Source organism: Malurus melanocephalus, unplaced genomic scaffold (genome assembly GCF_030028575.1).
Source record: "Malurus melanocephalus ecotype Western Australia unplaced genomic scaffold, MMel_1.1 scaffold_410, whole genome shotgun sequence".
In the NCBI taxonomy this organism is placed as follows: Eukaryota; Metazoa; Chordata; class Aves; order Passeriformes; family Maluridae; genus Malurus; species Malurus melanocephalus.
This window is the reverse complement of record NW_026623642.1, coordinates 73,345-98,651: the sequence shown is the minus strand read 5'-3', so window position 1 is coordinate 98,651 and position 25,307 is coordinate 73,345. Positions and strand designations below refer to the sequence as shown.

The 25,307-nt window shown below is 40.6% G+C and overlaps 1 protein-coding gene across 3 annotated transcripts in view; it reads left to right on the top strand.

Annotated features, from left to right (window-relative positions):
* The window catches only part of CAMK2D (calcium/calmodulin dependent protein kinase II delta), a 118,647-nt gene that overhangs the window by 32,684 nt on the left and 60,656 nt on the right, over positions 1-25,307 (top strand). For all 3 annotated transcript variants that reach the window (XM_057379502.1, XM_057379504.1, XM_057379503.1), the window contains exon 4: positions 14,147-14,206. In XM_057379502.1, coding sequence (XP_057235485.1) covers positions 14,147-14,206 — 60 coding nt within the window. The remainder of the gene's footprint in view (positions 1-14,146; positions 14,207-25,307) is intronic.

Below are 25,307 nucleotides of genomic sequence, written 5' to 3'. Positions count from 1 at the left end.
AGATAAATGAGCTAAACATTGCTTYGAAACATCCAATTAAAAATAAATAGCAACAGAAGGGTTTGTACAAACCCCATGGGAGGAAAAAGTGAAGCAAGCCATGTTCAATACATCTTTTAGGCTGGAAACAGTTTATTTTGTGCATACGTGTTTCTTTTACACTGCTGTTTCAATGGATTCTTTAAAGAAAAAAATTCAGCCAGGCAGCAGCTTAATATCTGGCTGCCTGTAACTGGGGCCCTTGACGAGAGAGGCAACAAAATAGATGGTTTTCAGTATCTCKTTCCGTATTAGGTGTATTTGCTACTTCTACAGCCAGTTTGTGGTGCTGAATAGTCTTTTGGCTGCAGACACAGATACTGATACTGTTATGGTAAAAGCTGGATTGTAGGATGTTTGAGTGAATTTTAATTAGATAGGAAACAACTCCAGGAGCCAAGTTTTTGCAGCATGAGTCATGAAGTGCGTGCCGTGGAGCAGTTCCATCAGTGAGAGTTCTCCCAGAGTAATGACTACAGTGCCTGGCCTTGTGCCAAGGAAGGGTGTGAGTTTCTGGCTTTGTTTACCGACGTGACTATAGCTCTTCTCTGAGCAGGAGCTCCTGTAAATTCCTAACTGAAAAAAAAAAAAAAAAATTACCTTTTGACAAGTGCTAAATTCAGGAATTAACAGAGAACAGTGAACTTTGTGGCACAGGTAATTGTGCTACTGATATTTCCAGTGGTAACCAAGATTTTGGTGCTTTGTTGTATCTTTGAGACGTGGTGTGTGCTGTGCCGGGTTGTGTTCACCGTGCAGAGCAGGAGTTCTGTTTGCAGTGTCGAATGTGTGGGAGCTGGGTGGGTGACGGGTGGAGGTGCCTKTGTTCATACGTGGTGCACAATAACCCTGCACACAGTTCATTAGGAATACACTCATGAATCAGGCTGGAAGAATGTGAAAGTCGGGCAGCTCCGAGCCTTGTTTTCCATGGCACCCTCRCTGTTCAGCATAGCATAAGGAAGTTTGTCACAGTCACCATGCAGAAGTTTGAGTTGCTGAGGAGCACAGAGGGGGCAGATTGCAGATTGCATCTGCTCGGCTGTCTTTGTGGTAGATATTGCTGCGTGCTCTGTTCAGGAGGTGCAACAGTGGGTGTCAGAAACCACCCTCTCTCCACACCTAGTGTTGAGAATTCAAGATATTTCTGSTAGCAGCCTGATGCTGGTGCTCTTGCCAGCAAGTTTGTGTCATGATGGACACCCTCTTTAGCTAACAGACGGCTTCCTTTCACGCGTGGTTACCTGAGCAATCACAAACTGGTCCGGTGTGCAAAGGGGCGGAGTGGATACAATTAATTGGGGTAGCTCAGAGCAGGAATTTCATGGCAGATTAGTCAGGGTGCTGTTAATAAAATAACAATTACCTAAGCAGCAAACTTCTTTGAGTTCTTAACGTGAGAAACATCTACTCAGTTCCACAAGTGGAATCTTGATGTACCAGGAGGTGAGGGCTTTAGGAATGTGTGTGCTCYTACGAGTTCTGTGATGACATGAAACAAGTAGTTATCCTTTGAAGTGGGTATTGGAGAGCCTGGTTTAACACCAGTCCAGACTTTGGAACCCTCTCTGGAAAATGCCTACAACTGTTTGCTGAAGGAATGAGGTGTGTGCTGTTCATTTTGAACACTTGTGCGTGAAGACACGGAAGCCAAATGTCCRTGACAGTCGGCTGGTGTGGGATATCCGGCATCTGAGATTCCTTCGTGCTGAGGGCTCCCAGAATCACTGCAACCTCTGGAGGTTGGCTGCTCCAGCCCCCTGCTCAAACAGGCTGCCCAGGAACGTGTCCAGATGGCTTTTGTACAGCTCCAAGGGACACTGCACAGCCAGCCTCACTGGGTGACCAGTGCCAGTGCTCAGTCACCTCACCACAAACTGATGAGCTGCACTGGAAAGAAGCTGAGAGTTGCTTTTGKGCAACAGTTTTTATCAGTGCTTTCTATGTCACTTCTTGGATRTGGCAGAAGGGAAGGTGCTGTGGTCCTTTTTCTGTGCTGAACTACAAAGCCTTTCTGASATCCATTCCATACTGGCTGTGAGCTCTTGGAATTAGCTGAAAGGACTGTGGGCAAATACAGCACATGAGTAATGAAYTTCTGTTTTATAAATTTGGTATAGCAGAGGGACTATTTCCCCAGTGCACTGCCAGCAATTTAATTAGAAGTGGCAGTTTTAATTAAATAACACAACTGTAGGCTGGTTTGTTTCTCTCCTCCAGTTCCTTCTTAGTTTCAGAACAGAAAGGTTTTGGGCCTTTTTTCCATTGGTTTGATTTGGTTAGTCTCTATGGTAAATAGAAAATTCAGCCCTACCATGGAAATCACTTTAAATGTGGCTGTTTAATAATAGTGGTATGTAGTATTAATAATTTAAAGTATTTCCATAAAATAACTTTTTCAGTTATTGAGCAGATTCTAGATTCTAGAAAAATAGTGGCAGTATCAGAGTCTAATTCTTAGAGAGAAGAGGAATCAAACAAAGCACGCTTTAAATTTTATTTTTAAGTAACCTCTATCCGGTTGAGAGGTTTTCTGCTGAGTGAATTGAAATTCTTCCCTTGACTCTGAGTTACATTAAATTCTTGTGGTTTAGTTGTGGTTTGGGCAGCTTTTTTTTATTTTGGAGGGGGGATGGGTTGTCATGGGTGTCTGCTGTTTTTTGCCAGTACCCTGTGCTGTACTTTGATTTTTTGCAAAGCCATACTTGCATCAGTGATTGGCATTTGGCAATAGAACACCTCAACCATGCAATCTCTAATCAGAATAATAAAATCCCTGACTGAAAGTGACAGCATGGGTATTTAGAACAAATCATGTTGCTGTAAATATATTTTTATATACTTATTTTCTCTACATCATCAGGCTAATCAGATTTAGTAATTTCCCAATTAATACTGATTACTTTYTTGTTTTCTTTTGTAACATCAGTAAAATACTGTACAGTGCTAATACCAGTGATACTCCAGTATTTTCCTCTTAGATAGCTACTGTTTGTAACCATGACAGAATGCAGAGTCTCTGGAATATTAGAATATATTCCGAGTTCGTTTTTTACAGAAATGAGGGATAAACAATCATTATCTGCAGTGGGCTGTTGGCTGGATTTGTTATATCCTTGAGAGTGTGTGGCTTTAAAAGATTGATCACATCTTCAATGCTCTTGAAGTKGTAGCACGGATGAACCTGACACCGTGAGAAACTGGAATGCATTGAGTGTTCTTKTACATAGTGGGATTATTGGGTGGTTCTTTTCTTTTCCTGAGGTACAGAATGATTTGTTTGCYCTGTTTGTTTTGCCAACAGAGAGATAACCCAGTTTCCTACTGTTTCCCAAGAAGCTCAGTAGCTTGGGAAAAGGCCAGCAGCTTGGGARCTAACACTACATGTGCAAATAAACAAGTGTTAATTCCGTTAATAGTGGGAAAAAGTTTAAATCCCTTTAGGCAAGYTTTGTGTAACCACTGTCCATTAAGGAGGATGGCTTTCCTCGTGGGACTTGCTGCCTGCAGCACTAGATGATGGCTTAATCTCATACAGGAATTCTGTGTACTTCCACTTCCTTGGGTCATCTCATTTATCGTTTTGATTGTCTTACGTACTTTTATATTCTGTGTCTTCTGGGTATAATGTAGGGCACACAGTGCCAAAGCTAAGCAAARCACGCCTTTAAGAGAGAATTTGTTTGCACAATAAATCCCACAAATTTGTCAAAAGCTCAAGTTTAAATACTTGTTAATGCTTGTTTGAACTTTTATTTGTGGCTGGTTATAAAAATCCTGTTTGTTTTTTCCTTGCCTTAATTAAAAGAATAAAAAAGCCTCAGACCTACTTTCCTGGGAGCATCTTAATGCACTTTGTGTGCAGCAAGTGGAATGATGCAGCTGTTGATTCAGACAAACTATTTAGGCATGTCTTTCTGAAATAAAGCAAATTAGGAGGCAAAACCATTGGAGGATTTCATAGAATCCTAGAATGATTTGGGTTGGAAGGGGCCTTGAAAAGCATCTTGTTCCACCCTCTGCCATGGACCCCTTCCCCTAACCCAGGTTGTTCCAAGTCCTGTCCAGCTTAGCTTTGAACTCTTGCTAGGATGGGGCAGCCACAGCTTTTCTGGGCCTGTGCCTCCTTTGGAGGACTCTCTTTTACTAGTATGTGTTTGCAAGGCTAGTTTGGTTTTTTTTCTAAGGATTGCTCTTACAAATGAAGTGAATTGAATTGCAAAAAAGTGTTTCTAAAAATAATCACAACACAATCCTCTTGCAAAAGARGACCATACTGGTGTAGCTTAGGGATCATGGCATCGGTGTCTTGGTATCAAAGATTTCCAKAATGTAAAGCTTCAGATGGTTAAAAGCTATTCATGCACATGGTATTTGAGGAGGAGATTTGTTTTTATTATGAGCAAAGGCTTAGCAATGTGTCAGAGCAGAAAAAAAGTAATACAGTGGGTTAGTCATAATCCACTTCTTTGTTTTAAAACAAGTTAATGGATGGAAGACAATCGAGTTACTACTTACTGAACAACTCATTTTGAGTTTATTATTTCTACTGTTTTAGCTTCTTATGGGCTGTGTAGAAATACTGACTTTACTTATGACCTACTGTTTGATAAGGATATATTTTGTTAATACAACGGTGTCTTTAGTCCTATAATACTGGTGCAGCTGACTGTTATTTTTGATTGAATAATCCTGYAGGCATATGCTTATGTATCCTCAGTGTTTCTTTCTGTTACAAAAAGCTTTGGCTTTGATGTGCTGCTTAAATTTCCTCTGAGTCATAATGGTAGTTGCCAAACCATTGTTTTTGTTCCATTTGGACTGGATTCTAGTTCTACAGTTGTTTCCTCTTAGGGGGTTAAAGTCCATGAGCTTTTATTAAGATAAATGTCAGTGATTTTGAGTGGATTTGCATAAAAGAAGCCCTTAGTCTCTGGTAGGATAAGTCATGTGTAATGTTTAGTTTTAAAGTAACAGTGACTACAGGAAATACTTGAAATAAAAGTTGTTGACCTTTTCTGCACAATGGAATTTCCCTTTCTATTAAATATGCAACACTCTCTCATCTGTAAGCTGTCAGTGWACTGAACATCCTTACCGGTCTTCTGTTTAAAAAAATGCCAAAGTTTCTCCCTTTCCAGTAATGCAACATCTTTTTGTAAAAATTGCACCAGGCCAAAAAATGGTTATCTGATTTCTAAAAATACATATTGCCAAAGTGAAAATTTACAGTCAGAGTTGAGAATTCGCTCTTTGCAGCAGCTTCAAAATCAGTAACTTCTGCCCATCCCAGCTAAGTGRTTGTCACAGATCAGCACTTGACACCAGTCTTACATGTCATAATTACTCATTTATATTGAAATCAGCTTGATCAGTCAGAAGTTAAATTAATAATTTGCTGCTATAGTTTACATATTGCCGTAGCTGACAGTGGGTTTTGACTTCTTTTTCTTCTGTTATTAGACCACATTGTTTTAATTACATTTTGGTTTAATAACATTTGAAAGGAAAATGAGTATTTCTCCTGAACATCTCGCAGCATCACTTCAAAACCTGAGATACTTGAGAGTGCCTTCAAAATTTTAGTTGTCAGACAGAAATCTGCTCAGAGTTTACAGTGCTGTTAATGGATGTAATATGTTTAAGATGGRCTCTGTAGGACTGGAGTTCAACAAGGCAGTCAGGTATATCCTGCAGCCCATCCCTCTCCAGTGAAGTGTTTGAGGGCAAGCAGGTGCTTTAATGTTCAGTAGACTGATGAGTCAATATCTCAGATTCCAGGCATCTCTTATATGGTGCGTTTTTCTGAACTTATTTGCATTTTCCAAGATCATTTTTTCAAGTATTGTTTACTGAAAACTGCAACTTTTTTCTGGAAATTACTTGTGAGAACTGAGAAGCCGAAAAAAATTTAAACAGTCCAGCAGAAAATAGAGGCTAAAGCAAAATGAGGATTACTGAATGCACTCACATATTTATCAGCAGAATTGAAAAAGCTAGAGGGGAGGCGGCTTTAAATGAAAGAAGGGCAGTGAAGTAAAGGAAGAGCTCCCAGCATGCAAAACTGAAGGACATGCATTTGTTTAGGGATGGAAGGGGAATGGTGGCAGAAAATTTGGCTGACCATCGACTCTAGGAATTGGCAGATTTGAGTCACAAAGAAACATAGACTGCTGTAGAGAGACAAGGAGGCAGCAAGGGGAACATTAAGGATGAAAAGTCCATTGCTGTTTTCCTGTTAAGGCAGATGGAAGCCTTGGATGARGATGTATCAGGGGGGTGCTATGAGGTACAGCACTGGACAGGTCACATTCAAAGAGGTGACAGAAGATGGGACACAGGGTACATAGAATTAAATGTCAGGTGCAAATTGTTGGCAAACAGATGGAGGTGACCAGGTGACCAGACTCACRCTTCTGGCTCTTGGGCCCTTTCTGTTTACTTTGGCACTGAAGTATTTACAGTACTTCATTTTGTTACAGAAGATGTGCTGTTTATATAATAGCTAAAATATCTAATAGATACAAAACTACTATATGTAATTGTGCACATCTTATACAGAAAAGAACAATGAATTTATGTATCTACAGCAGCTCTGGACTTCTCCTAATACTTTCCTTACTTTTCTGAGTCAGAAGAGTGAAGTGAGTGAAYTGCCAGCTGGCTGTTTCAATCCACAGCAAATGAGAGTATAAAAAGGTGAAAAAATAGCATTTCTTAGCGTGAGCTCAACACCATGTGAATGTGTTCTGTTAGGAACTGTTTAAAGATCCCCAACAGCTGGGTAAAGTCCAGTTTGCATTCTTACCATTCTGTTGATCTCTTTTCCTTGTTTCATTATGGACATCATTAAACACGAGTCGTGGAAAAAAGTGAAATCATGTGGGCTCAGTGCTTCRCTGTTAGTGTCACATGTTGTCTTTGCTCCATTTGTCACCTCACTTGAAGTTATGTACACCTCAATTTCAGCAGCAGTGCTAGAAACAGCCGAAGTGCAGGAATACTCTGCACGTTTTGGTYATAGCAGGTGTCATAGAAATCAGGGTTAAGTGTCTGATAAAGTGGCTGATAGACACTTGCAGTGTCTCTGCCTCTGTAATCTGTGCTTTGGAGATGGGAATCAGCGCTCAGTGCCCATTTATCAATTTCTCGCTCGCTATGAAAGGTATAATGTTAACAGAGAAAGTGGTGGGAAGTGGAAGAAAGCCCTGCAGGAACATCAGCCAGCTGAGAACTGCCATTGTTGGTGGCCTTTGCAGCTGAGCACAAATGTGCCTTTTGTTTTCTTAATGTCCTGGGGCAGAATTTGAAGCTCTACAGGTGTGRGGTTTATTCATTATTTTATAAAGCTTATTGAATTAATATATTTTGCTTTTCCTTGATATTCAGCAGCCTGTTTGATAAGAAGTGTGTATGGGAGCACAGCCACAGAAATAACTGGAGGCATACTCAGTGCCCTGATTTCTGCTCTGTTGCTGCTTTTGACCAATGGCCTAATAAAAGAATTGGCTGTGCTATTGTTGTTGCATGCTCCAACCCATTACGGAGCGGGGTATCCATGGAGAAGATGCCTTTCTGACAATGAGCACCTGGCGCGTGATTCTGCTCGGGAAACATTAGGAGGGGTGGGTCACATGAGTACTCGCCGTGTCTGCRATTGTTTATTATAAGAATGTCCCACTTTTTGAGCTACAGATATTAGGACAAGAGGAATAAATAAAGACTCTTTTCAAATATCTCCACAGGAGCAGGTACTGAATGCTGGAGCATTCRCTTTGAAAAAGTGCTTTTGGGAATTGAAAGACTGTGTTCCTTAGCGTTTACCTCAAGAATAGCAGAGGGGCTAACTGAGGTTTATCTGTGAGCACTGCTGTAGCATGAACTCAGTAATGGAAAATTCAAAGAGCTGTGTGCTGGGCTGTTACATGAATAAATGTGGTTGTTTTATCTTACAGGCTGAAAATGAATATTTGCAAATTGCTTAAGGTCTGTAAATTGTCTTTCAGAACCATCTCAGGCAGGGGCTTAGTAATACTGTTGGTACCCACTGTTGTAGTTTGACCCGACAGACAACTAAACACCACAAAGCCTCATTCCCTCCCTCCTCCCACACCCTGCAGAATGATGGGGGACAGAATCAGAATAAATAAAATTAAAATTTGTGGATTGAATTTAAGATAGTTAAAGATTAATATAGAAAAGGAAGGGAGAATAAAAGTYGGAGGAGGAGGATGATGATGACAAAAGAACTAAAATATGCAAAACAAGTGATGCATGATGCCACTGCTTATTGACCAGCGCCCACCCAGTTCCTGAGCATCAGTCCCCAGGCAGCTTCCCCCCAAGTATATCACAGAATGCTGGGGGTTGGAAGGGACCTCTGGAATTCCTCTAATAGAAACCCCTGTAAAAGTAGGTTCACCTGGAGCAGATTGCACAGGATWATGTCTAGGTGAATGTTGAATATTTCCAGAGAAGGAAACTCCACAGCCTCTCTGGGCAGCCTGTTCCGGTGCTCAGGCACCCTCACAGTAAAGAAGTTTTCACTCATATTCGGATGGAGTTTCCTGTTTTCCARTTTGTGCCTGTTGCCCCTTGTGTCATCACTGGGCATCACTGGGGAAAGTCTGGCCTCACCCTTTTGACAGCCACCTTTAGGGTATTTATCTGTATTGCTAAGATTCCCTTTCAGTCATTTCTCACCCCATTCCCTCAGCCTTTTCTCATAAGAGAGGTGATCCAGTCCCCTCATCATCTTTGTAGCTTCTGCYGGACCCTCCCCAGTCCTTGCTTATCTGTCTTGAGCTGAGGAGCCCAGAAATGGAGCCRGCTCTGCTGGTGTGGAGTCAGCAGGGGAGAGCAGAGGGGGTGGATCACCTCTCTCATCCTGCTGGCCAGTCCTCCTCATGCACCCCGGGGTACCATGGGCATCCTTGGCTCCCAGGGCACTGCAGGCTCCTGGACACCTTATTGTCCACCCAGACCCACGGGCCTTGCTCAGCAGAGCTGCTCTCCAGCAGGGCAGCCCTCAGCCTGGGGGTGCTGTGAGGAGCTGATTTAGTGSAAGCACTGCTTCTAAAAMRTCAGTGTGGGATCAATGTGATTCTCATCCTAAATCCAGAACTCAGCTCTGTACCAACCACTAAAAAGGAAATTATCCTAACTGAAACCAGGACATCCGCAAGTGACTTCAACTTAGAGGAATGGTCAGGTCTGAGAAACAGAACTGGGCTGTTGCCAGAGCCTTAATGCTTCATCAGAGAGAGTTYAGAAACTGCATGTGATGCAGTTAGATTGTGTATAAACCACATTCCTGGACTTAATGCAAGCCTCTGTTGCAGCACTATTCCTATACACAGTATGCCCTTGAATCACAAATATTTACGTTCCATGAGTCTGAGGGATACTTCTGTGCACTAGACACTTGTCAGCAAAGTTGACAAAATCAAGGTGGTGATGGAGGAAGGTTTTTGCTCTGTCAACCTATGTGTCTCCCTCACTGAGTTACAAACATTGGTTTGCAAAACTGCCAGGAAAAAAGTGTTCAAAGAACGTGGCTGCAGTTTCAGTCACCCTGGCTTCACCTTTGACATTTTGATACTATTAAAATGTAAACTTTCTTTGATGTTTCCTCCCCCCGCCACAGAAACTTCATAGTTCTGTGTTTTTCTTGCCCTAAAATCTGCACCCATTGAAAAGTTTGTCKTAGCCTTAACATTCAGCAGCTACTGGCCTAAATGGTACCTGCTGTTCCAGCTCTCTTTGCACACCCCAGAAGCTCCACGGGTTAGGTGCTTAGGTTCTTCTGGCCCCTGAGCTGCCTGGAAATTATGTGGAGCAGCACTTCAGTTTCTAGGGAAGGGCTTCATCTACTTAGCAGCCTGTTGTTAAGACAGATCTGACTCTGGTTAGATTTTGGGTGCCCAGGGGTTATGTTCTTTAAAAGTAAAATTTAAGTTCTAATAAAAACAAAAAAGTCATGAAGAGAATGGAGACTTTAATGCATCACAGGGCTTCCTTTGAAAGCTTTGTGTTTCTGTGAAAGAGAGTGAGAAAAAGAAAATATTTTTAGTCAGTCTAAGAAAGAAAAGTACATTTGTGTCCCAGTACATCCTGTTGTCAGAATTTCTGCCGTCATTTTCTGATTTCCATGGCAGAATGTAATGGTACCAAGGTGATCTGGGGTTGCAGTGCAATCTGAAGAGCCTCTTCCAAGTTAGTGTTCCTTGTTTTCATTTAGCCATTCAAAGGAAAACATGGCAAATAGAGGTGTTGAACTGCAACCCAGAGTGGAAAGCATGTTGTAGAGACCATCCTCAAAAAGATAAGCAAGCCATGTGACAAAACATGCATCACCTCACACTGACTAATAATCTATCCAGTCAGTCCTGGGRGAAAAAAAGAAATGTACTGACAGTGGAAGGGGCATTGGGCAAATGCATTTGTATTGTTCACTGTGGACTGCATGCTCTAATAATAAAATTTTTAAAAGCAACTGCCAAAGTTGCTGCAGAACATGGTTAGAAAGATTCTTTGCTTTGGAGAAATTTGCATTTTAGATACCTGTGTTGACAGGCAGTGGGAGGTGCGTATGTCTGCCATAGTCATAAACTCAGTTGGGGTGGTCATGCAGGATCAACACTTTAAGACTGATGTCACTACTGTAGAAGAGGTGTATGCTGAAAACATTAATAACATGCCTTAATATATTAAGACATACATAATACATTGTAYGTCTTTAATTATTAAATGTTATGGTGTAATATAAGAAATGTATGTAGTCTCCGTATGTGAGCTTTTGTAAGAAAGCAAATATTGACATTACTGAAACAATTATTTTATTTGCCTACCTAATAGAAGCTCTGTGCAGAGAGTCTGATTTTCTGATGCAGATGTCATAAACTATAATATTAGCTTTATGTCTATTAGAACATCCTCATGAATGAAGATTAGTTCAAGACTACATTCATACAGTCTGCATTCTGTCTATTTTAAGTTTCACAGAAATTCATTAGTTATTGTAAAGGCTGAGATTTTCATGGTTCAGTGCATAATTTTTTTTTTTTTTGTGCAAAGCAAATTAAACTTATTTGTAGGTGGCTGCAAGGTTTTTTCCATTAATAAACCTGTATTACTCTCATTGCTGCCGTCCTTCTGATGGTATCAGTGGTTGACAGGCAGTGATCTCTCTCCACTCTTGGCAACGGGCTGTTGCTGTGGTAGAGGCCATTGTTCACTAATGGAGACTTGCTTTTCATAAAATAATCTAGAATTCATTGAGCATTCCTTCTTCTGCATTTGCTTTGCTGCTTTTTGAGCTTCTTACTTGTATTTTTCATTTAATTACAATTTCTTACTTATACAATGTAGGGGACTTGTTTGTAATTCAGTCTGGGTAATTAAGAGAGAGGAAAGGAAACAAGTATGRAGTGTGCTTGTGCTTTCCCTTTTTATTATCTGTGTGGCTTTCAAGCTTGGCTTCCTGTTCCCGATAATTTTTCCTGTTTCATGTTTACCTGGCAGGTAAACCCAGTTTTAGCTGACGAATTATATGCTGTCTAAATTAAGAGGCATTAACTCTATGATTTTAATAAGTGACGTATTACTGAATTTATTCTTTTCTAGAGCTTTTCCTGTGACACTGTTGTAACATAAACATTTCCCACCAATACTATCCTGAGCTCTCTGCTCGGTAGTTTCCCTGGCTGCATGGCAGTGCCCTTCTTTCCCAGGGAGCTCTGCAGTGGCACACCTTACACTTCAGCTGTTGGGGAGCTGAGTGCTCGAAGTATTTCAGTGTGCCCTGCCCTCTGACATTCACCTTTGGCTCCCCAGTACTTGGGAGCTGGCAGGAGGCAGGGTAACACAAATAGCTACGGATGGCACAGCAGTTGCAGTTGCAAGWACTTGTAAATAGGCTGAGTGGAGAGAGGAAAGAGCACTATTTCCTGAAACACACAGAAGAAACGTGCAGATTTTAGAGAAAAGTTGTTTTCTTGGATACCCCACCAAGTTAAACTTGCATTTGGTCCCACCCCCAAAACCTTGCATACTATAGATTTAGTCCTCTAACAGCGCCAAGGAATACTCTATTTCTTTGCACCTGTCATCTTCTAGACCTTAATGTCCACTTAAATCCCTGACTCAAGGAGTATTTAATGTTCTTTCTGCTGTCTCACATTGTGCAGGCTGTGAGGTACCTCCAGTCACCTGGCATTTTCTTTTATAGCAGGTGTGGTAGCAATTACTGTGGCACAAATGACTGAAGGAGTTAAATGTACAAAACTCATTATTCTAATTTATGTGACAGCAGAGAATGCCTCGTTGACATCCATCAATATACTGTTTCAATTTGGAGTGAAAATCTGGGAATATGTAATGCAGTCGATARCACTGATGTTGATGATGATATAGATGTAGCCTTCATATATTGCAGTGCATCCAGCAGCATCTCTAAGATGTTTTTACTGTGATTTGAAAGGTATCAGGTGTGATTTTTTAATCAATACAGTTATTATATCTTGCAATAGCATTTCAGCCTCTCCTCATACCTGAAARAGATCAGCTCTAGTATTTGTTATCTGAGCCCACTGTCATGTCTGCAAGGCAGAGCTGAATATTCATCATATCCAGWGTCACTTCAGAAGCTGTGATATAGCAGTTAATAGCAAAGAAATTGCAACTGTTTATGCTTCATATTCAAAGYTGGAGATGAAGTTCTTTATTATATCCTTGTTATTCCTGAAGAGTCGACACGGGATGTTTTTAGCACTTCATAGAAGACTCTCGGACACCTTCCAGGTTTCTGGCTGTGCTGGCTGATGCTGTAAATATAGCTGGAGGTAGTACAGAACAGCCTTTGAAAGTAGATCTGCTGGTGCMCCCGAGATCCAGCTCCTGTGCTAAATGACCAATAGCCCCTGGATTGTTTCTTTGCTTTTGAGGCAGYGTTCACATTTTCATCTTTGTTCTCACCCCAGCTTAGTTCAGTTTGCCTTTCAGATCATCTTCCTGCTTGCTCTGGGTAATGTGCCAAGAGCTCAGCCCACGATTAAGTTACAGCCAGAGCTGCTGGACATGAAGGTGCTGTAACCAGAGATGTCTGTGCTTATGTTTCAGCCTTGCTGCAACTGAATTAAAAAATCTTAACGGGAAACCTCAGTGGCAGAGCTTACCTTTCAAAAAAGAGCTTTAAGCTTATCTTGCAGATTTRTAATTTTWAAWAAATRTTTTTAAYTTCTGGTTTATATTTTYTTTATAAACATTAAKGTGACYGTGGAAGWGGGTTAAGCTGACAAATTTTATTATGCAAGTGGTGGAGGTGCTGAGGCCTCAGAAAGTATGATGGGTCAGTTGACAAGTAGTGACTAGCCCAAGAACTATGCCAGTTTTTAAAAGCATATGAAAATAATCTGAACTGTTAACATATGTAAAATTAATTCAGTTATTGTAGAGTTGACTGCAAATATTAGGAAGTACAAATTACAGGAAAGTTTAAGTTTTCCTTGTTTTGTSTTCCAGATTTCAAATGTTTTAACAAACTTGAAGTGCTAAGTATTTTAAAGATGGTGTTTGCTTTCTATGTTTTATTTGTAATCTGTTGCTCTAGTTCTTTTAAACCTACATATCTAACTAGACGCTTTGCAGTAAGGATGGAACTTTTTAATTTTCTTTAACATTTGATGCTAAATTTTTGACTCTTCAGGGTTGTCATCCAAAGTGACTTTTTCTAAACCTGTTCATGTCTTAGTACTTTCAAGGTTCAAAGCATATTTTTTACATTTCAAACAGTTCTGTTTTCCAAAGTTAGTGTTTTGGAATATTTGTGCTCCTAATGTAGAAAACMGAGCTTGACACATGCAGTAATATTTTATCTCCAGATATGTTGTTAGGGCTCAGTGATGTACAATATAAGAACAGAGCTCTACCCAAGCATTTAAAATAATCAATATTACAGTTGAAAATAAAGTATTACTGGATCTAAATAAAGGAGATATTTTTAAAAGATCACATCATATAATGTATTGGTTGTGCTTCTCTAAAGCAAATACCCTAAACTATGTTCATCTTCATGCTAACAGCAATATTTTGTTTTCTTTTGTTGCAGATCACCAGAAACTGGAAAGAGAAGCCAGAATCTGTCGCCTTCTGAAGCATCCTAATATCGGTAGGATTCATTGTTTCATACAATATTTATCAGTTTAGAAAATGTAGGTGAAATGGAAATTAACAAATACAAAGCACAGCTCAGAGAAATGAGATGCAAATACCTCCAGGCAAGGCTCTTGATAATGTGACGCTCCTTGTGAATTCTGCTATGGGATGCAATATCCTGATGGATCACATAAAGCAATGTGCACTGTTCCCATCTTTGAGCTGTTGCTTTGCCATCAGTGAGCTCTCTGTGCCAGGTTTTTGGGGGTTTTTTGAGCAGTGTGTAGGAGCAGTTATTTCCAGGATTGCTCATAACTTTCAGAGGCCTGCAGAGGAATTTCAGCTGACAGCATCTGTTGCAGAATGAGGCAGACCGATGTCAATAGTTAGTGCTGGGTTTAGTGAGGTGCTTACTGATTTTGTGGTTAGGATTCAGTCCTGGAGATGGTTAGGATTCCGTGTCGACTCCTTTTATTTCCAGAATTATGATGTCTACTCATGTAAAGGAAAAACATAGTATTTGGGAGGTGGGGTGTGTCTGACTCCTTGCTTCAGAAACAGTATAAACAGGTAAGTACCTTGATCTTWAAGGAACTTTAGCTGGGTTTTTCAGCTTTTCAAACACTGAATTACACACCAAGGGTATCTYTCATATGCTGTACCTGAGACTTCTGCAGAAGGGTGAGAACTTCCTGTCCTTTGTAGCACTTTTAGACTAATAAAATTGTTTGGTGCCTGGGATGAAATACGTTCCTTCCTTTTAATGATAAGTAGAAAGTGAAAACAAATGACACGTCAAATTTCTGCAGCAGCTCTCTTGAGCTTAGAGGTTTGACCTAGAAATTTGGTTAAGCAGGAGGAGTGTTTTTTGTACTCTTTTATCCCACCAAAGGTTTTGCATTGYAAAGTGGTGAGAGACAATGGAATGTACAAGTCCTTGTGGGGCAGAGGTGCAGCMCTTTGGCAGCTGTGGTTACGTGTATGGTGTAGTCAAATTCTAGAGTCATTCTTCTGGGCCTTACTGGAAGTACAATTAATTTGTGAGCTTCCCTAAGCCAGGGAATATGAAAAAAAGGATAATAATGAACTGATGCAGGGGAGAGCTGAAGTGCACAGAACTAAGTTGAAACAAAAGTGTGACTTGATTCCACGTGGTCCCAAGTCTTGAGCTTGTCGAGTGTGGGATGGAGCTSAGCTCCTCTGTGCCAGGCCAGCTGTTCCACATGCACAGAGTGTATCTGTGAGGGTCTGACCTGGGGTGCAAACAGGCACTGACAGCTGTGGTGACAGGCAGATATGGCTCTGCAAATCCTCACAAACTGTGCGTCACCACCTGCACCAAGGTGCACAGTTCAAGGGATAATGGACAAAGCGTTCTGCTCCTGTTTCAGAAAAGCTGCCATGTTCTAGATCTGTCTGAGAGAAGATTTGCATGRCCTGGAATTAACATGCCAGGGTTTGGCAGCAGGCATTGTATTCTGTTGTATTCCTTCTCCTGCCACCATGCCCTCAGCCAGTGAAACAATGACCCTAAAGTCATTCCAAGTGCTGCCAGTATCCCACTGGAACTCTTACACTTGGGTCACTCTCCCATCCTGTTTTAAACTGTCATCTCTGGTGATTAATGGAGCTGTATCACACCAGGAAGCCCTCAGAGTGAAAAAGGAAGTGTGCTGGAGTAAGGGAGCTCAATTCTGACAATAAGTATCTGTAAGTTAAGAAAAATAAGAAAAAAATAGTTTTTTCAAAGTGATTTCTGTAGGAAAGCAGAGATCTAGTTTAATTGATTGGGTAGTTTCTCAAAGATGGCATCCATAGTTTTCTTTGTTTTCCTCCAGTGTAGCTTTTTTTTAAGTTACTTGTCTTTTAAAATTTCACATTCATTGCAGAGCGTCATATTACTGAAATTAGAATTCACTAATCCTTTCTCTGATCTTTCAGGCTTATTCTTCTTTATTCACCCTAGTTAGTTTGATTAGATGTCCATTCAAAAAGTGTGAAGGTGTCAGTTGCAGGTAAACTTTATTACTAAAATGATACATACAGAATAATAGTACTCCATTTTGACAGTGTTGTAGGGTCTCTTCTGTTAATTATCTTTCAAGTCTTAGACTGTACCAGATAGTCCAGGGTGAAAACCCCTTTTTAGTCACCTTTTTCATACTTTTCTCCAGTCAGAGTAAAGCAGCACAGCTGTGGTGAGTCACATTTTTTTATTTTAGACTGTGAGTAAACACATTGTACTTTTCATATGACCAAGATTTATTTCTTTAGAGAAAGAGTTTTTAAAAAAATCCAAACACTGGAGATATTTTCCAATTATCTTTCCAGAGAAAGTAGGGAGTTATCAAAAACTTYTGCAGATCACTGGTTTTGTGTTTCCAAGTTAGGCATCCAATTAGTTCCTAACTAGAAAAATACTCAGTTTTTAGTTATTTCATGAGGATAAGAAAGATGTCAGGACTAAATTTAAGAATCAACATACCTATATTTTAGCTTGCCAACAATGCCATATTTATATCTAGTTCATATCTGATTGGATGGTAGATTTATTTAATGAGTGTAATTGTGCAGTTGGGAAATCCTATGATGATATTTAAAAAAGGTTTTCCACTATAGTCTGGACTCAGAGGTACCAAACTTCCGAAGTTCCTCTGGTGTTGGTGGAGGAATCTTAAAACTGCATGTGAKTAAATCAGAACTTTTTCTTTCAAAAGAATAAAACTTTGAAATGTGGAAAGTAAGRAGACACACATGGAAATATTTTCACTTCAGTTCCTGATTTAAATCTCCCCAAGTAATGACTGCAAACAATAAAACCTGAGGAAACCAACGTATTTTCTGCTGACTTTTTGGGAGTATTTATTAGGTAAGATTATTATTTCAGAATATTTACCAAATATTCTCAAAGAAAATATTTAAATATGTTTGGAGGGAAAAAAAGTTCATAGGCATTTCTGCTGAAGGAGTGATTCTGAACTAGGGACAATASCAAGTTCTGAATTCACATATGAAAAATTAAATCACTGAATATTCCCACTAGACAAGTGTTGGGGGGGAATAGACAGATCTTCCTTCCTCTTACCTAAGAATGGATATCAGCTTTAAAAGGGGAATTCGATTTTTGGCAATGGAAGCATGAGTATAGCTTAGGGGTGTGATGTTTTCTGGCTTGCAGTGTGGATTCTTTTTTTAAGCTTTATACTCATAACTGTCTGTTACTGAAGATGTATTTATTCCTGCCATTCAGAACCACATACAGGCCGTTATTTTTGGAAAGCTRAATATTGTTGAAAAAAGGCCAAATGTTAATGATTCTGTTTTCTGTGCAGTCTTTACTATTCATGTTTATAGCCAAGAAGTGTCACAGAAATCTTCCTTGAAGAAGTTGGTTTCACTTCTTCTGCAAGCAGAGCTCCAGTAAATCTCTGAAAGCTGAGCTTCTCTGTCCAGACACTGCTTTGTATCTCAGTTTGGTTTTCAGCATCTCTTTATTTTATTCATCCTTCTAATAAATCTATGATTTCTTCTCTATCCAGCCTTGTAGTCACAATGCTTAATGAATGGTGTAGGAAGAATAAGGAAAGTGGGTTAGAAACAGTATTTTCTGTTCTCCTTTTTCAAATMTCCATTTTCCTCTGAAGTAATGTGTATATGAAGGTTTGTTTAAAACCCACAGAATTTCCTCATCCTGTCCACTTACAGTTATTCCTTCCCAATACTCATTGTTGTGATTTCTGCCTCTTCTTACCTCAGTCCTTGGTGTCATTKTAGTTGAAAGTGAACCTTGCCGAGTTTTTGTGTGCAAATTAAAATGAGGTAGAAGCCATTAGCTGAACTTCCAGGCCTTGAGAAGAAGCATTGAGGGGGCTCAGAACCTTTTCTTCCCAGTCAGACTTTGGCAATACTGGTATATTCTCCTCTTCCAGCTTTGTGTGAGTAATCTGGCCTCTGTTACACTGCAGTAGGAAATTTCTGGGCAAGCACAGCTCATGTTCCTGTGGTAACGGAGCTCCTGGGCTGCAGGACTTTGTGCATTGGTCTGATTTGCACCACTGCTGTGTTTCTCAGGTTCTTACCATGCTGACATGGCTGTGCATGAGTGTGGRTAGGGTTGCTTTTTTACAGAGAGTTTCAAATGGAGGATGGAAATGTAGGTTAAGCCTTGCTGTTTGGAGAATCTAGGGCTTTTTCTTTGTGAGACTGCACATCAAGTTACATTAAAAGCTTACTTCCTTTGCTGAACAAATACCCGCAGAGGATTTGTCATCTTGGGTAACTATTACTTTTGCAGCAGTTATATGTACTAATGCTCCAAATTTTTGAATTTAGAAATTGGGAAAGAAAATTGCTAAGGAAAATAACCATCTCTTTACCAAGAATCCAGTGTCATTTTCCTTCTTTCTCTCCTTTATATTCTTTTTGTAAACTCTGATTTTTTGGTCCTCTTGTAACCTTTGGTAGAGTTGGTTTTTAGCACTCTGATTTCTAGTCTRGCAATCCAGTGGTGCAACACTGTTGCACCACCTTATGAAGACTTCTGGCACTGATTTACAGCTGCTTTGCTAATTTTGGTTTATGACATCCCAAATGATGATCAAATCTGCGTTAGCCCGGTGATGCAAAACTGGAAAACTGCTGTCTGGAAAACTGCTGATTCAAACCTGGTAAAACCATGGAGTTCTTCCCCTAAGTGGAGTTTGCTCTTGCAGGGTTTGTGCTGAGTTCAGGTAATATTTTCCTAATGGGAGTTACACTGTCAAGATCTCTCTGAAGGGGCTTCTGCTGGCTTTGCAATCCCACTTCATTCCAGCCCATCATTCCCTGCCCGTGCCACCTCCTCCCTTGGCCATACAGCTGGTGTATAAGCTATGGCAGGCAGGGTCCATTAGCCAACATCATCAGGCTCTAGTCTGACTCTGATCAATCTTCATCCCTTCCCCAAAGGCAGCAGCAGATTTTACTGACATGTGGCAGCCCTTCAGGTGATAAATGAAGTCCTTTTGGCCCCAGGCCAGGCTGTCCCTGAACGGCTCTGTGTGTCGGGGTACTCAGAGGTAAGTAGGACTGCCAAGCAGAGCCRGGGCTGGCTCAGCTCTGATAGACCAGAGCCTGTTCCTGCAGATCTGCCTGTCCAGCCTGGGCTGAGCTGGAGCTGTAGCACCTCCATGAGCATCCTCTGGAGAGCAGGGAGGTCTTTCCTCCAGGAAGAACTGGAGCTGCACCAGCCCATGGGAACGGGCGCAGCATCTTTCCAAGGCAGGCCAAGAGGCAGCCTAGATGCAGGACWGACYGGGACACAGAAAAAGATAAATCCCYAATCTGATTTCTTGAGTGTCTTGGTTTCTCTTTGGAGTCTGCTTGTTTCAACCCTTTGAGCTGGGAACTTCTCATCAGTAGCTGAGGAAATTGATAGCACCCAAACTTGGCRCTGCTCCTCATCACACTCTGCTTGTGTCCAGCTTGCTTATTCCTTTTGCCACAAGGAAAGGAGATAAAAACCCTGCATTTGGGGGTTACTTCCTCTCCCCCTGGTAACATAAAACATGAGCATCAAAGTTGTTAAATTCCTCATATGGGGGAAAATAAAAAACTGCGTATTACCTTATCTTTAATTACCCTCTGTCCAAAAAGGATATGTGGGGGTTTTGTGTCTTTATGCACAACAATATGTCCTTTATGTTTMTATTCACCAAGAATGTGCATGGCACTTCATAAAGTCCCAAGAAACTGAAGAGAAACRTTATTAATATACAGAAAATGTGGATGTAGTAACTCCTTTCTGAATTTCATTTGTCTTAGTGTGGCACAGTTTTAAGTGGCTCAGCTGGTATCAGTTAAGTTGCTCTATAAACCAAACTCAGGGTAAAAAACCAGGCCTGTTCATCTTGGGTGAATGTAGTTCTTTAGCACAGTATTTTTTTCTGAGCTTAATTTAAGGTTTCACTCTTTACATCAARAATATATAGTTCTTTCCTGATGCAGCAAAAATCAAACCAATCCCCAGCTATACAACTTTATGGTCAATAAACATGGTCCTCAGGGRTGTATTAACTATAGCTATGCAAATAAATAAATAAATACAGCTTTTTATATAAATATAAAGCTCTAGTTTACAGGGGACTGATGCATTAGAGAATCTCACTTCCTTTAATTATTTTTATTGCTTAGATGAGCTGATCACTTGAACAATTTTAAATCTCATCCATTCTGTTGAATTAATTAAATTTGCAGTTTCCGTTATGAGTAAGGTGAACCATCGTCCTTGGGAGAATTAAAATAAAACATCAAGAAACCAAATAAACCAGTGATATAACATGATTYCATACTTAATGTAAAAGCCAATTTAATGAGTATTATGCAAGATTGAATGTTTAAAGTCAGCCATGGCTACAGCAAGTAGCTGACCAGTGAAGTGCAACAGCAGAATACAGAGGCTGGTTTCACAGTTGCTATTTGTGAAATTAAATGTACTGGAACGAGACTGAACCAGGCAAGAGCACACAGGGGGGCATAGTGGGGTTTGTTGCAGCTGGTTTTTCTCCAGGCTTGCTCCTTCTCAGCACTTTTTGTTACTGCTATGCATCTGATTCCTTTTAGTTGGTGAAGTTCTTGTGAATGCATGGTTGATGGGTAAGAGGAAAAGCCTGAAAGTTTTCGCTTCTGATGTTTTAAGGATTTGGTGTGGAAGGGCATTCTGTAGAGCTGTTGGTGGCTCTRAAGTGAGGAGTATCAAAAACCCAATAGTTAAAAGACTGTAAGGTATTTWGTGCTAATCAATGTGTCAGTGATTTTCAACATGAGCCGTATGAAGCATCAGATAAAGTGGTCTGAGTGTGCCAGGAAAGAAGGGGGAAGGCAGCTTTATTGGGTGTTACAGCTTTTATCTCTTTTGCTTGCAGCAGAATCCTTTTATTCTGCTAAAAGTGGCATTGCATCTTTAAGTTTCGCTCTTCTGGGTTACTGTGGAGCATAAAAATGTCTTTGAGTGCAGACAATGACACCACTCTTTGCCATGCTACATTAATTCTCTTTCCTTTTAATGGAGCACAAGGTTATTTTAGCTCAAGTGAAGCATTGCTGGCTGTAATATCCCTGATAACTGTAGCAGCATCCATAATAGACCRAGGAAATTAGGTTTCGCTAAGATTTGCCTCCAATTTTGTAATTTTTTTTCCTCAGAAAGTATATGCCTAATTTGCACCAAAATAGGTAATGATTCAGTATAAATCAAGTGTGAACCAGGTCTAGAATCATTTTCCATCCCTGCTTATAGCTGTGTTTGTACGTTTCCTTAAATGCATGCAAATCTTTTCATAGTGTGCCCAGAATCTTTTAAATGTTTTTTCTTTCTGTGAAGTCCACTGCACTTTTGCAGCCAGTCATTTTAAATGTAAAATCGAGTAATCCACAGAAATGGGAAGTAGAATTTAAACACCTCTCTTGAGGATCCTGCTGTGGGCGGTGAGTACTAGGGTGGCTGCCACACTTCCCRCTTGTATTTTCATCTCTTGTTCTGCTTGACTTTCTATATGTGTTTCCTGGAATGAAGAGTTTCATAACTGCATTGCTGACTTTCAAGGGCTCTGGAAATAAGCCCAATTGAAATGAATTGCTCTCTCTCTGCACACACAAGATGGGTCTTTGGGAACTTACATTTTTCTGTTGTTTGAAAGCTTTGTTTGTTATGAATCTGTGACCACGTGTTATGCATACGGATAGACATCATGACTCCCAGCTAAACCACAAATATGTAATTTTCCTCTGGACCCTTTCCTCCAAAAACAGAGATCTCTACTACTTCAGCTAAACTAAGCTTTTTCTTTCAGTAAAGCTGGCACAGACATTTTTAGAGCCTTTTTAGGGGATGTTGTGAGTTCTGTTCCCTTTGCTTTTCCAGACAATGTTGCTGGATGGTCTAAGAGGTGAATTCTGTTCTTGGATTGATAGCCAAATATGGGAAACCTTAACTTGATAAGGGAGTGAGGAAAAACCAACCCCCACTGAAAAAGGTTGCAGTATATTGGGTGGTGTGGATAGACGTCACTGGATGGCATTAGAGCATCTCCTGCAGGGGTGGTGAAACTGTTACCATGTTATTTTGCATGATAWTCCTGCCCCAGTCTGACATTTGTGATTTTCCAGACTCCAGCATGTGTCTGTGGCCTCTTGTCTTGCCATTTGCACCCTGGAGAAGAGTTATTTCACTTTTTCATGSTGATCAGCAAACCAGGTACTGGAAGGAAAAGTGAATGTTCCAAARTGCAGCTGCATCCCTGTTAGGATGTTTTTGTTGTTTTCTTAAAATTGTATTTGCTTTCGTTTTTAAATATTGTGACCTTAATTYCTAAAGGAAGTATAATTTGACTGAAAACTATAAACAGGAACAGACTCTTTGGAATACAGGATTTGGAAGTGCATTTTATAGGCCCAACTTGTCTGTGCCCTGCCACATGCAGAAAGAAATCCCTTTTCCTCTTGCTGTTTGCATTTCATAGGCATCTTCTGCATTTCTCCCAATGGAATGCCCATTCAGTAAGGGATTTTGTAATATCTTGGATATTATATTTTGGAAGCAGCCCATTGAGAATCAGGATTTGGATTGCCTGCTTGGCCCAGTGTTTCCATAGCTGTGCTGGGATGTGGCCCAGGGATGTGAGAGGCTGGTGCTGGTCTGGCTCATCTTCCCCTCATGTTTGAGGGCTAAGGGACAGCACCGATGAGTTCCAGGCTGACAGATGTACCCCTAACCACCCCTRTTCTGGAGCATTTCAAATATCCTTTAGGGTTTTCCTTGCTCATTCAAATTTTTGTCTTTAAAAAGCCACCAATTCCCTTTCCATCCTGATTTTGTGGCGCTGCTGCTGGGAGTATCTGTCAAAGCTGTGCCATTCCAAGGGATGCAAGCTGTTGTGCTCCTCAGCTTTCCACATGCTGCATCCTGGCACAGAGTGAATGCTCTGACCCTGCAAATGCCACCAAGCTCCATCACTGGCAGTGGATGAATAGCTCGTAATTGCTCAGTTCAGGCTGGGCTTTTTCAGATGCCGGCACTGGAGACTTTCCTACTCCTACAAAACTGCTGATCCAGGCATTTTTTTCAGTTGAGAGGGGTTTAATGATACCTCTCTCCTCCCAGTCACCTTCCAGATTTGGAAGTTCTTTTTTTAGTGGCTTCACCAGAGTGTTAGTATTCTCATGGACTGCCCATGGGAATGTACTTCTAATTTTAGTTTGTCCTCTACATGTCTGTCTCCTTTAAATGCATCCAGCTTTTCATTCCAGCCACTCTGGGCCAAGCATGACACCCTGCTCCCGATACTTGTGCATTGAAGATGTTCTGGTATTGCATTGTAATCAAATCCACAGCTCCTGCCCTTGTGCTGCATAGCAGTGAGTAGCACTCGTGTCTCAGYGATTGTACCACCCAAGTACTGCTTTTTAATTAATCATCTTCATGTGCTTTTATTTACTGGGTGACCTTGAGAGTTATTTAATTGTATTTCAGCAGTTTGTCCTTGGTTTAATGTTGATGGTGTTCGTGCTGGGATTGTGTTGAATTTGATTGTGCAGTCTTGCCGGGAAGGACTTGCGATGATCTAAAACCACAATTGCAGCTGACTGGCTTGCAGCTATCTTCTGTAGCACATACGTATTTTGGGAGTTACTGGATGTGCTAAATGAGAGGAATATTTAGAAAGAGATTTCGACTGCAGCTAGTAGTCTGGGTTTGTGAATACAGACTGGTTTCAGCTCTCTCCTGCAGCATTTCCATCCAAGTTTATGTGGGTTGTCACTGAGCTAATTACAATCTTACAAATGGTCCCATGGGACAGGACAAGCTCTCTAATTTTCATTTATTGTGTGACTGTGATTAAAAGACAATGGCAGTTTCTCATCATAAGCCTCAAGTTTGTCATGTAGTAAGTCAATGTGCATTCCCTGCTTTTTGTAAAACAAACACTTGGTATCATTTGGGATCCTCAGTCACTTGGGAACTTGCACGTTAGGARAATGACAGTAATTTATAGCTGTCTTCACTTGTGGTAGGATGACTTACTGTGATCGTTAATTGATAGAGGGGGAAGGCACATTCACTCCAGAAATAATACAGATGGTTTTGAGCCCAGCTCAGTGGATAGAGATGGAGTGGGATCATTATGGGAACACTCTGTCTGGGCATAGTACTTCGAGTCGCTCAGTCTTATGCTCTGTTAACTCCCTGAGAGCTCCTACTGCTTAAATGTTGTCCTGGGTAATTGTAGAAGCATTTGGTTCTCCAGGTTACAGCCAGCTTTTGTTCACTGCGTTTGATGGATGGATGTCAGCAGCACCAGACAGACAGAAACAGGAGACCAGTTAGCTCACCTGACTTGTTTTCTTTTTTGAGACCTTTCAGACAGTGCTTTTGCACATTTGCTGTGAGGATAAGAAACAGACTGGGTCCCTACATTTCTATTTCCCCCGTTGCTACCATAAAGAAATTAGGAGGGGGCAAACTGCAGTGGTCTGGATGGAGCTGTCTCTGGGATGCTCCTATTGCTCCCATTTGGGATATTCAGGATTCATGGTTGTGACAGAGGACATCAAGGAAGAGATGTCACTATAATCGTGCTTTAGGGCTGTTACATCTATTTTAGGTCTTTTTCCTCAAAGGTGGCAGCACAAAATTTGAGTACCTGCTCCTATGAAATTGGCTTTAGCCTTCTTCACTTGCACAGATATATGAAACCCTGTCAGATAAAGGAAGGAAGAAGCTGAATTTACAGCAGTACTGTATAGCATKAGAAAGTAATAGTTAATTCCACAAAATACGGAATTTTCTATGAAGTTGACTTCATTGTTCTGGAACTAATTTTTTGCTGGAGCAGGTCCATTGCCTGCAAATGCTGCCATAACTTCAGAATAAACCATTTTCTGATCTCCAAGGGCTACTGTGCATTAGAATAATATAGAGCATAATCAATAAGTGATTTAGAGAAGATGTAGCCTTGTGCTGCTTCTAGAGAAGACTTGATATCTTAGCACTTCTTTCGGTTTGARATTAGGTTTTTAATTTGGAAAAATATCCAGCATTTAAATGCCATATTCTGATATTTAGTATTGCAATCACA